The sequence below is a fragment of the Corvus hawaiiensis genome, chromosome 38 (assembly GCF_020740725.1).
Source record: "Corvus hawaiiensis isolate bCorHaw1 chromosome 38, bCorHaw1.pri.cur, whole genome shotgun sequence".
Lineage (NCBI taxonomy): Eukaryota > Metazoa > Chordata > Aves > Passeriformes > Corvidae > Corvus > Corvus hawaiiensis.
The window spans coordinates 240,671-251,864 of record NC_063250.1 but is presented as its reverse complement, the minus strand read 5'-3'; the positions used below and the strand labels follow the sequence as shown (position 1 = coordinate 251,864).

Sequence of the window (11,194 nt, the reverse complement as noted above, 5' to 3'; positions counted from 1 at the left end):
TGTGGTTCAGGGGGTCCTGGTGTGACTGAGGGGGGGTCTCAGGGTCAGTGTCAGGTTCAGGGGGTCCCGGTGTGGTTCAGGGGGTCTCAGGGTCACTGACAGGTTTTGGGATGTTTTTGGGGACCCGCCCAGGTGAGCGAGGATGAGCTGGAGTCGGAGCGGGACGAGTACCCGCGCGAGGAGTACCGGGAGAAGTCGGAGAGCGGCGGCAGCGACTCCGGCGGCGCCGCGCGGAAGCGGCGGCGGAAGCACCGCGAGAAGAAGGAGAAGAAAACCAAGAGGCGGAAAAAGGCCGACGACGAGGGGGGGCAGAAGGTCAAGGTACGGCCTGGGGGTGGCCACCCCGGCGTGGGGGGCACTGGGGGCTCCCCCACTCCTGCCTTGTGTGGGGAACTGGGGGGGTCCTGTGGGGTCCCGACACCCGTGGGGGGGGGGTTCTGTCACTCTGTGGGGTCCCATCACTGTGAGGGTCCTTGTGGTGGTCCCAAAACCCCTCGGGGTGCCCATGATGGGGGTGGGGGGGGGGGGTCCCATCTCCCCTCTGGTCCTTGTGGGGGTCCCCTCACCCACGCTGGGAGCTTCAGGGGTCCCAAAAGTGACGTGTTCCCTTCTCCTCCTCCCTGTCCCCCGTCCTGGCGTCCGTCTCTGCCGTGTCCCCCGGTGTCCCCCGGTGTCCACCCCGAGCAGGCGGTGGAGCAGAAATCCTCGGCGCAGCTGCTGGGGGCCTGGGGGCTGGAGGACGTGGACCACGTGTTCACCGAGGAGGATTATCACACCCTCACCAACTACAAGGCCTTCAGCCAGTTCATGAGGTGGGGCTGGGGGCACCTCGGGGGTCCCGGAGGGTCCCCCTGGGTGTTTGGGGGGGCACCTCAGGATGTTTAGGGGGTCCCTTTAGGGCACCTCGGGGTGCTGGGGGGCATCTGGAGGGTCCCTCTTGGTGCTGGAGGACACCTCAGGATGTTTGGGGGATCTTTTTAGGGCATTTCAGGGTGCTGGGGGGCATTTAGAGGGTCCCCCTGGGTGTTTGGGGGACACCTCAGGATGTTTGAGGGTCCCTTTAGGGCACCTCGGGGTGCTGGGGGACACCTCAGGATGTTTGTGGGGTCCTTTTAGGGCATCTGGAGGGTCCTTCTGGGTGCTGGAGGACACCTCAGGATGTTTGGGGGGTCCCTTTAGGGCACCTCGGGGGTGCTGGAGGACACCTCAGGATGTTTGGGGGTCCTTTTAGGGCATCTGAGGGTCCTTGGAGGGTCCTTTTAGGGCACCTCGGGGTGCTGGGGGGCATCTGGAGGGTTCCTCTTGGTGCTGGAGGACATCTCAGGATGTTTGGGGGGTCCCTTTAGGGCACCTCGGGGTGCTGGGGGGCATCTGGAGGGTTCCTCTTGGTGCTGGAGGACATCTCAGGATGTTTGGGGGGTCTTTTTAGGGCATCTGAGGGTCCCTCTGGGTGCTGGGGGACACCTCAGGATGTTTGGGGGGTCCCTTTAGGGCACCTCGGGGTGCTGGGGGGGCATCTGGAGGGTCCCTCTTGGTGCTGGAGGACATCTCAGGATGTTTGGGGGATCTTTTTAGGGCATTTCAGGGTGCTGGGGGGCATTTAGAGGGTCCCCCTGGGTGTTTGGGGACACCTCAGGATGTTTGAGGGTCCCTTTAGGGCACCTCGGGGTGCTGGGGGACACCTCAGGATGTTTGTGGGGTCCTTTTAGGGCATCTGGAGGGTCCCTCTTGGTGCTGGAGGACACTTCAGGATGTTTGGGGGGTCCTTTTAGGGCACCTCGGGGTGCTGGGGGGCATCTGGAGGGTCCCCCTGGCTGTTTGGGGGACACCTCAGGATGTTTGGGGGGTCCCTTTAGGGCACCTCGGGGTGCTGGGGGGACACCTCAGGATGTTTGGGGGGTCCTTTTAGGGCATCTGAGGGTCCTTGGAGGGTCCTTTTAGGGCACCTCGGGGTGCTGGGGGGCATCTGGAGGGTTCCTCTTGGTGCTGGAGGACATCTCAGGATGTTTGGGGGGGTCTTTTTAGGGCATCTGAGGGTCACTCTGGGTGCTGGGGGACACCTCAGGATGTTTGGGGGGTCCCCTTTAGGGCACCTCGGGGTGCTGGGGGGCATCTGGAGGGTCCCTCTGGGTGCTGGGGGACACCTCAGGGTATTTGGGTGGGGGTCCTTTTAGGGCATCCCAGAGTCTGGGGGTTGCCCCTGGGGTGCTGGGGGACACCTCAGGGAGTCCTGGTGTGACTGAGGGGGGGTCTCAGGGTCAGTGTCAGGTCCCCCTATGTGGGGGGACACACAGAGATACCCAGAGAGTCCTGAGTGACCCCGGAGCCATCCTGGGATCCTGAGTGACCCCAGAGCCATCCTGAGTGACCCCTGGGGTCATCCTGGGATCCTGAGTGACCCCGGGGCCATCCTGGGATCCTGAGTGACCCCAGGGCCATCCTGAGTGACCTCTGGGGCCATCCCGGGATCCTGAGTGACCCCGGAGCCATCCTGAGTGGCCCCTGGGGCCATCCTGGGATCCTGAGTGACCCCGGGGCCATCCTGAGTGACCCCGGGGCCATCCCGGGATCCTGAGTGACCCCAGGGCCATCCTGAGTGACCCCGGAGCCATCCTGAGTGGCCCCTGGGGCCATCCCGGGATCCCGAGTGACCCTGAGGCCATCCTGGGATCCTGAGTGACCCCGGGGCCATCCTGAGTGACCCCTGGGGCCATCCTGGGATCCTGAGTGACCCCGGGGCCATCCTGAGTGACCCCAGGGCCATCCCGGGATCCTGAGTGACCCCGGGGCCATCCTGAGTGACCCCGGAGCCATCTTGAGTGACCCCGGAGCCATCCTGAGTGGCCCCTGGGGCCATCCCGGTATCCCGAGTGACCCTGAGGCCATCCTGGGATCCTGAGTGACCCCAGGGCCATCCTGAGTGACCCCAGGGCCATCCCGGGATCCTGAGTGACCCAGGGCCATCCTGAGTGACCCGGGGCCATCCCGGGATCCTGAGTGACCACGGGGCCATCCTGGGATCCTGAGTGACCACAGGGCCATCCCAGGATCCTGAGTGACCCTGGGTCCATCCCGAGTGACCCTGGGTCCATCCCGGGATCCCGAGTGACCTGGGGCCATCCCAGGATCCTGAGTGACCCCGGGTCCATCCTGGAATCTCGAGTGACCCCGGGTCCATCCCGGCATCCCGAGTGACCCCGGGGCCATCCTGGGACGCTCTGTGGCCACCAGGACACCCCAGAAGGGCCCGAGCTCTGCTCTCCCTGCTGACCCCAAGTCCCCAGGGTGCATCCCAAGCCCTCCCCACCCCTTTGCATCCCCATCCCCACCTTCCCCCTCCCGACTTTGCAGGCCCCTGATCGCCAAGAAGAACCCCAAAATCCCCATGTCCAAGATGATGACCATCCTGGGGGCCAAGTGGAGGGAGTTCAGCGCCAACAACCCCTTCAAGGGCTCGGCCGCCGCCGTGGGCCGCGGCCGCAGCGGCCGCAGCGGCCGCAGTGGCCTGAGCAGGTGTCGGCCGCCGTGGCCGCCGTGGCCCCCGAGGCGCCGCCCCCGCCCCTGCGCAAGGCCAAGACCAAGGAGGGCAAAGGTGGGGACCCCTCCCCAACTGGGAGGTCCTGGGGGGGGGTGGGACCCCCTGGCTCGGTGGGGTCACCCCTGGGGGTGGCGGGTTCTTGTGGGTTGGGGGCTTTGGGGGGAGGTTATGTGGGGGTTCCTGAGGGATTTTGGGGTCAATGGGGGAGTTTGGGGGTCCCTGGGAAGGGATTGAGGGGTCCCTAAGGGGGTCCTGGGGGAGTTTGGGGGGTTCCTGAGGTGGTTTGGGGGTCCCCTGGGGTGGTTTTGGGGGTCCCTGGGGGGGTTTGGGTGTCCCTGGGAGAGGGTTGGGGGTACCCCAGGGTGTTTGGGGGTCCGTGGGGTGGTTTGGGTGTACTTGGGGGGGTTTGGGGGTTCCCTGGGGGGGTTTGGGGGGTCCCCGGGGTGGTTTGGGGGTCCCTGGGGGTGTTTTGGGTGTCCCTGGGGTGGTTTGGGTGTCCCTGGAGTGGTTTGGGGGTCCCTGGGGGGGTTTGGGGGTCCCTGGTGTGGTTTTGGGGGTCCCTGGGGGGGGTTTGGGGGTCTCTGGGGGGGGTTGGGGGTTCCCTGGAGTGGTTGGGTGTCCCTGGAGTGGTTTTGGGGGTTCCCTGGGGGGAGTTTGGGGGTTCCCCGGGGTGGTTTGGGGGTCCCTGGGGGGGTTTGGGAGTCCCTGGTGTGGTTTTGGGGGTCCCTGGGGGAGGTTGGGTGTCCCTGGCGGGGTTTGGGTGTCCCTGGAGTGGTTTGGGGGTCCCCGGGGTGGTTTGGGGGTCCCTGGGGGGGGTTGGGGGTCCCTGGGAGGGGGTTGGGGGTACCCCAGGGTGTTTGGGGGTCCGTGGGGTGGTTTGGGGGTTCCCTGGGGTGGGTTTGGGGGTTCCCTGGGTGGTTTGGGAGTCCCTGGGGTGTTTTGGGGGTCCCTGGGGGGGTTTGGGGGTCCCTGGTGGGGTTTGGGTGTCCCTGGGGGGGTTTAGAGGTCCCTGGAGTGGTTTTGGGGGTCCCTGGGGTGGTTTGGGGGGCTCCCTGGGGTGGTTTTGGGGTTTGCCAGGGGGTTTGGGGGTCCCTGGAGTGGTTTGGGGGTTCCCTGGGGTGGTTTGGGGGCCCCTGGGGGGGTTTGGGTGGTCCCTGGGGTGGTTTGGGGTTCCCCGGGGTGGTTTGGGGGTCCCTGGGGGGGTTTGGGTGTCCCTGGAGTGGTTTGGGGGTCCCTGGGGGGGTTTGGGGGTCCCTTGGGGGGGTCCCTGACCCCTGTGCCCCCAGGTCCCGGGCACAAGAAGCGCAGCAAGAGCCCGCGGGTGCCCGAGCTGAAGAGGAAGATGAAGGGCAGGAAGATGGCCCCGCTCAAGATCAAACTGGGAGTACTGGGAGGCAAGCGCAAGAAGAGCAGCTCGGTGAGTCCCCCCCCAGTGGGGCACTGGGAGCACTGGGAAACAGGGTGGGGGGGCACTGGGGGCACTGGGAGACAGAGCGGGGGGCACTGGGGACACTGGGAGACAGGGTAGAGGGTACTGGGAGACAGGGCAGGGGGCACTGGGAGACAGAGCGGGGGATACTGGGAACACTGGGAGACAGGGTGGGGGTACTGGGAGACAGGGCTGGGGGGGCACTGGGAAACAGGACAGGGGGCACTGGGGGCACTGGACATGGGGGCACTCAGGGGCACGGGCACTGAGGATGGGCACTGGGGGACGAGACCACTGATCCCTGGTGTCCCCCCTGTCCCCCCCTGTCCCCCCTGTCCCCAATGTCCCCAATGTCCCCAATGTCCCCGCTGTCCCCTCCGTCCCCTCCGTCCCCAATGTCCCCTCTTTCCCTCCTGTCCCCTCCGTCCCCGCTGTCCCCGCTGTCCCCTCCATCCCCCGTCCCCTCTGTCCCCTCCGTCCCCTCCGTCCCCGCTGTCCCCTCCGTCCCCGCTGTCCCCTCCGTCCCCGCTGTCCCCTCCATCCCCCATCCCCTCTGTCCCCTCTGTCCCCTCTGTCCCCTCTGTCCCCTCTGTCCCCTCCATCCCCCGTCCCCTCTGTCCCCTCCGTCCCCTCCGTCCCCCCCGTCCCCTCCGTCCCCCCTGTCCCCTCTGTCCCCCCTGTCCCCTCCGTCCCCCCTGTCCCCTCTGTCCCCTCCATCCCCCCTGTCCCCGCTGTCCCCGCTGTCCCCTCTGTCCCCTGTGTCCCCGCTGTCCCCTGCAGAGCGAGGACGCGGGCGAGGCAGAGGAGGAGTCGGACGCCGAGAGCCCCGGGGTGCTGGGGGCCACCCCCCGCCCCGACCCCACCACGCGCCTCAAGAAGCTCAAGCGGGGCCGCCCCGGGCGCAAGAAGAAGAAGGGTGAGCATCCCCCGAGCGTCCCCAAACGTCCCCGAGTGTCCCCGGGTGCCACCACCGCCACCCCCCCCTCGACGATGGGGACGCCGGGTGACGTCCCCGTGTCCCCTCCCCCCCTCCCCGTCTCTCCTTGCAGCCCCCGGCGCCGGCCCGGGCCGGGAGCGCGGCCCCGTGGGGACGGCGCCCGCGCACGGTGAGACACCCCAAGTGTCCCCAAGGTGTCACCCGGGGTCCCCGAGCCCCCACGGGTGTCCCCCTGAGCGGGGGCCGCGCTCCCGTCCCTGTCTTGGTGGTGGTGGTGGCGGCCGGGAGGGGGTCCCCAGCCCCTGGTGTTCTCTGGGGGGTGTGGCCCCGTCCCTGTGTCCCCAGCCCCGTCCCTGTGTCCCCAGCCCTGTGTCCCCAGCCCCGTCCCTGTGTCACCAACCCATCCCTGTGTCCCCAACCCATCCCTGTGTCCCCCGTCCCTGTGTCCCCAGCCCCGTCCCTGTGTCCCCAGCCCTGTGTCCCCTGTCCCTGTGTCACCGTCCCTGTGTCCCCAGCCCCGTCCCTGTGTCCCCAGCCCCGTCCCTGTGTCACCAACCCAATCCCTGTGTCCCTGTCCCTGTGTCCCCAGCCCCGTCCCTGTGTCACCGTCCCCTGTGTCCCCAGCCCCGTCCCTGTGTCCCCAGCCCTGTGTCCCCAGCCCCGTCCCTGTGTCCCCAGCCCCGTCCCTGTGTCACCAGCCCTGTGTCCCCAGCCCCGTCCCTGTGTCCCCAGCCGCGTCCCTGTGTCCCCAGCCCCATCCCTGTGTCCCCTGTCCCTGTGTCCCCAACCCTGTCCCTGTGTCCCCAACCCCATCCCTGTGTCCCCAGCCACGTCCCTGTGTCCCCAGCCCCCATCCCTGTGTCCCCTGTCCCTGTGTCCCCAACCCTGTCCCTGTGTCCCCAACCCATCCTGTGTCCCCAGCCGCGTCCCTGTGTCCCCAGCCGCGTCCCTGTGTCCCCCAACCCATCCCTGTGTCCCCCTGTCCCTGTGTCCCGTCCCTGTGTCCCAGCCGCGTCCCTGTGTCCCCACCCCATCCCTGTGTCCCCAACCCATCCCTGTGTCCCCCGTCCCTGTGTCCCCAGCCCCGTCCCTGTGTCCCAAGCCCGCGTCCCTGTGTCCCCAGCCCCATCCCTGTGTCCCCTGTCCCTGTGTCCCCCAACCCTGTCCCTGTGTCCCCAACCCATCCCTGTGTCCCCAGCCGCGTCCCTGTGTCCCCCAGCCCTGTGTCCCCTGTCCCTGTGTCCCCTGTCCCTGTGGTCCCCGTCCCCTGTGTCCCCAGCCGCGTCCCTGTGTCCCCCACCCCATCCCTGTGTCCCCAACCCATCCCTGTGTCCCCCGTCCCTGTGTCCCCAGCCGCGTCCCTGTGTCACCAGCCCTGTGTCCCCCACCCCATCCCTGTGTCCCCCAACCCATCCCTTGTCCCCCGTCCCTGTGTCCCCAGCCGCGTCCCTGTGTCACCAGCCCTGTCCATGGCCCCACCCCGTCCCTGTGTCCCCACCCCGTCCCTGTGTCCCCATCCCTGTGTCACCACCCCATCCCTGTGTCCCCAACCCTGTCCCTCTGTCCTCGTCCCTGTGTCCCCACCTTGTCCCTGTGTCCCCACCCCGTCCCTGTGTCCCCATCCCTGTGTCACCACCCCATCCCTGTGTCCCCAACCCTGTCCCTCTGTCCTCGTCCCTGTGTCCCCACCTTGTCCCTGTGTCCCCACCCCCGTCCCTGTGTCCCCACCTTGTCCCTGTGTCACCACCCCATCCCTGTGTCCCCAGCCCATCCCTGTGTCCCTGTCCCTGTGTCCCCAGCCCTGTGTCCCCATCCCTGTGTCCCCAACCCTGTCCCTCTGTCCCCATCCCTGTGTCCCCACCCTGTCCCTGTGTCCCCATCCCTGTGTCCCCATCCCTGTGTCCCCATCCCTGTGTCACCACCCCATCCCTGTGTCCCCACCCCTGTCCCTGTGTCCCCACCCCATCCCTGCCATCTCTCCTGGGCGTTTGATGTCCTCAATGTCCCCATGTCCCTGTCCCCTGGTGTGCTGGTGTCACCGCATCCCTGCTGTCCCCATCCCTCTGATGTGCTCATCCCTGCTGTCCCCATGCCCTGCTTTCCAGTATCTCTGTCACTCAGTGTCCCCATGTCCCCAGTGCCCCCGTCCCCAGTGTCCCCGTGCCTCCATCCCCAGTGTCCCCATGTCCCCAGTGCCCCCATCCCCAGTGTCCCCATGTCCCCAGTGCCCCCATCCCCAGTGTCCCCATGTCCCCATTTCCTCATCCCCCCGTCCCCCAGTGCCCCATCCCCCTATTCCCAGTGTCCCCATCTCCCTATTCCCAGTGTCCTCAGTGCCTCCATTCCCAGTGTCCCCATGCCCCCATCCCCTCAGCTCCCTGTCCCCAGTCCCCCCATCCCCCTCTTCCCAGTGTCCCCAGTGCCCCCATCCCTTCATCCCCTGTTCCCAGTGTCCCCATCCTCTGTGTCCCCCTGTCCCCTGTGTCCCCAAGCCCCCATCCCCTCACCCCTCTGTCCCCAGTACCCCCAGTGCCCCCATGTCCCCAGTGCCCCCATCCCCAGTGTCCCCATGTCCCCATCCCCTCAGCCCCCTGTTCCCAGTGTCCCCATCTCCCTATTCCCAGTGTCCCCAATGTTCCCATGTCCCCATGTCCCCATCCCCTCAGCCCCCTGTTCCCAGTGTCCCCATCTCCCTATTCCCAGTGTCCCCAATGTTCCCATGTCCCCATGTCCCCATTCCCTCACCCTCTATTCCCAGTGTCCCCCATCTCCCTATTCCCAGTGTCCCCATGTCCCCATCCCCCTATTCCCAGTGTCCCCAGTGCCCTCCATCCCCAGTGTCCCCATGTCCCATTCCCTCACCCCCTGTCCCCCAGTGCCCCATCCCCCTATTCCCAGTGTCCCCATCTCCCTATTCCCAGTGTCCCCATGTCCCCCATCCCCCTATTTCCCAGTGTCCCCATGTCCCATTCCCTCACCCCCTGTCCCCAGTGCCCCATCCCCCTATTCCCAGTGTCCCCATCTCCCTATTCCCAGTGTCCCCAGTGTCCCCATGTCCCCATTCCCTCACCCTCTATTCCCAGTGTCCCCATCCCCCTATTCCCAGTGTCCCCAGTGCCTCCATTGCCAGTGTCCCCATCCCTTCACCCCCCTGTTCCCAGTGTCCCCATCGCCCTATTCCCAGTGTCCCCAGTGTCCCCATTCCCTCACCCCCTATTCCCAGTGTCCCCATTCCTTCACCCCCCTGTTCCCAGTGTCCCCATCCCCCTATTCCCAGTGTCCCCAGTGTCCCCATCCCTTCACCCCCCTGTTCCCTGTGTCCCCATCCCCCTCTTCCCAGTGTCCCCAGTGTCTCCATCCCTTCACCCACCTATTCCCAGTGTCCCCATCTCCCTATTCCCAGTGTCCCAGTGCCTCCATTGCCAGTGTCCCCAAGTGTCCCCATTCCCTCACCCCCTATTCCCAGTGTCCCCATCGCCCTATTCCCAGTGTCCCCAGTGTCCCCATTCCCTCACCCCCTCTTCCCAGTGTCCCCAGTGTCCCCATTCCCTCACCCCCTATCCCCAGTGTCCCCATCCCCCTCTTCCCAGTGTCCCCCAGTGTCCCCATCCCCCTCTTCCCAGTGTCCCCAGTGTCCCCATTCCCTCACCCCCTATTCCCAGTGTCCCCATCCCCCTCTTCCCAGTGTCCCCAGTGTCCCCATTCCCTCACCCCCTATTCCCCAGTGTCCCCATCCCCCTCTTCCCAGTGTCCCCAGTGTCCCCATTCCCTCACCCCCTATTCCCAGTGTCCCCACCCCCCCTATTCCCAGTGTCCCCAGTGCCCCTCAGCTCCCCGTTGTCCCCCTCCCCTCACCCCCTGTCCCCAGTGCCCCCCAGTGCCCCCCGAGCCCCCCGCGGGCGCGCTGGCAGCGGTGGCAGCGGTGCCGCGCTCCCTGCAGGGCCGGGCCCGGAGGAGGAGGGCGATGGCTACGAGACGGACCACCAGGACTACTGCGAGGTGTGCCAGCAGGGCGGGGAGATCATCCTGTGCGACACCTGCCCCCGCGCCTACCACCTGGTGTGCCTCGACCCCGAGCTCGACCGTGCCCCCGAGGGCCGCTGGAGCTGCCCCCACTGCAGTGAGTGCCGCCCGGGGGTCCCGGGGGGTCCGGGAGGGGGGGTTGGAGGGCACTAAGGGCGTCCTGGGGGGCACTAAGGGCATCCTGGGGGGCTCTAGGGGCGTCCTGGGGGGCTCTAGGGGCATCCTGGGGGGATTGGGAGGGGGTTTGGGGGCACTAGGGGCATCCTGGGGGGCACTAAAGGCATCCTGGGGGGATTGGGAGGGGGATGGGGGGCACTAAGGGCATCCTGGGGGGCTCTAGGGGCGTCCTGGGGGGGCTCTAGGGGCATCCTGGGGGGATTGGGAGGGGGTTGGGGGGCACTAAGGGCATCCTGGGGGGCTCTAGGGGCATCCTGGGGGGATTGGGAGGGGGTTTGGGGGCACTAAGAGGATCCTGGGGGCCTCTAGGGGTATCCTGGGGGGCACTAAGGGCATCCTGGGGGGATTGGGAGGGGGTTGGGGGGCACTAGGAGCATCCTGGGGGGCTCTAAGGGCATCTTGGGGGGATTGGGAAGGGGTTGGGGGGCACTAGGGGTATCCTGGGGGGCTCTAGGGGCGTCCTGGGGGGCACTAAGGGCATCCTGGGGGTCCTGGGGGAATTGGGAAGGAGTTGGGGGGCTCTAGGGGCATCCTGGGGGGATTGGGAGGGGGGTTGGGGGGCACTAGGGGCATCCTGGGGGGCTCTAGGAGCATCCGGGGGGTCCCTAAGGGCATCCTGGGAGCCCCTTGGGGCCATTTCCTGGGGGTTTGGGTGTCGCTGGGGTTGTTTTGGGGGCCATTCCCTGGGGGTTTGGGTGTCGCTGGGGATGTTTTGGGGCCATTCCCTGGGGGTTTGGGTGTCGCTGGGGATGTTTTGGGGCCATTCCCTGGGGATGTTTTGGGGCCATTCCCTGGGGGTTTGGGTGTCCCTGGGGATGTTTTGAGGCCATTCCGGGGGGATGTTTTGGGGCCATTCCCTGGAGGTTTTGGTGTTGCTGGGGATGTTTTGGGGCCTTTCCCTGGCGTTGTTTTGGGGCCATTCCCTGGGGGTTTGGGTGTCGCTGGGGATGTTTTGGGGCCATTCCCTGGGGATGTTTTGGGGCCATTCCCTGGAGGTTTTGGTGTCGCTGGGGATGTTTTGAGGCCATTCCCTGGGGGTTTGGGTGTCCCTGGGGATGTTTTGGGGCCATTCCCTGGAGGTTTGGGTGTC

At 66.9% G+C, this 11,194-nt stretch overlaps 1 protein-coding gene across 1 annotated transcript in view; it reads left to right on the top strand.

The window, feature by feature from the left end:
• Window positions 1–102: 102 nt before the first annotated feature.
• The window catches only part of LOC125319243 (chromodomain-helicase-DNA-binding protein 3-like), a gene marked incomplete at its 5' end in the record, with an annotated part of 78,583 nt that continues 67,491 nt past the window's right edge, over window positions 103–11,194 (top strand). Inside the window, 9 exon segments of the mRNA XM_048290369.1 lie at window positions 103–321; window positions 688–812; window positions 3,352–3,469; window positions 3,471–3,506; window positions 3,508–3,592; window positions 4,825–4,955; window positions 5,748–5,883; window positions 6,017–6,073; window positions 9,845–10,028. Coding sequence (XP_048146326.1) covers window positions 103–321; window positions 688–812; window positions 3,352–3,469; window positions 3,471–3,506; window positions 3,508–3,592; window positions 4,825–4,955; window positions 5,748–5,883; window positions 6,017–6,073; window positions 9,845–10,028 — 1,091 coding nt within the window.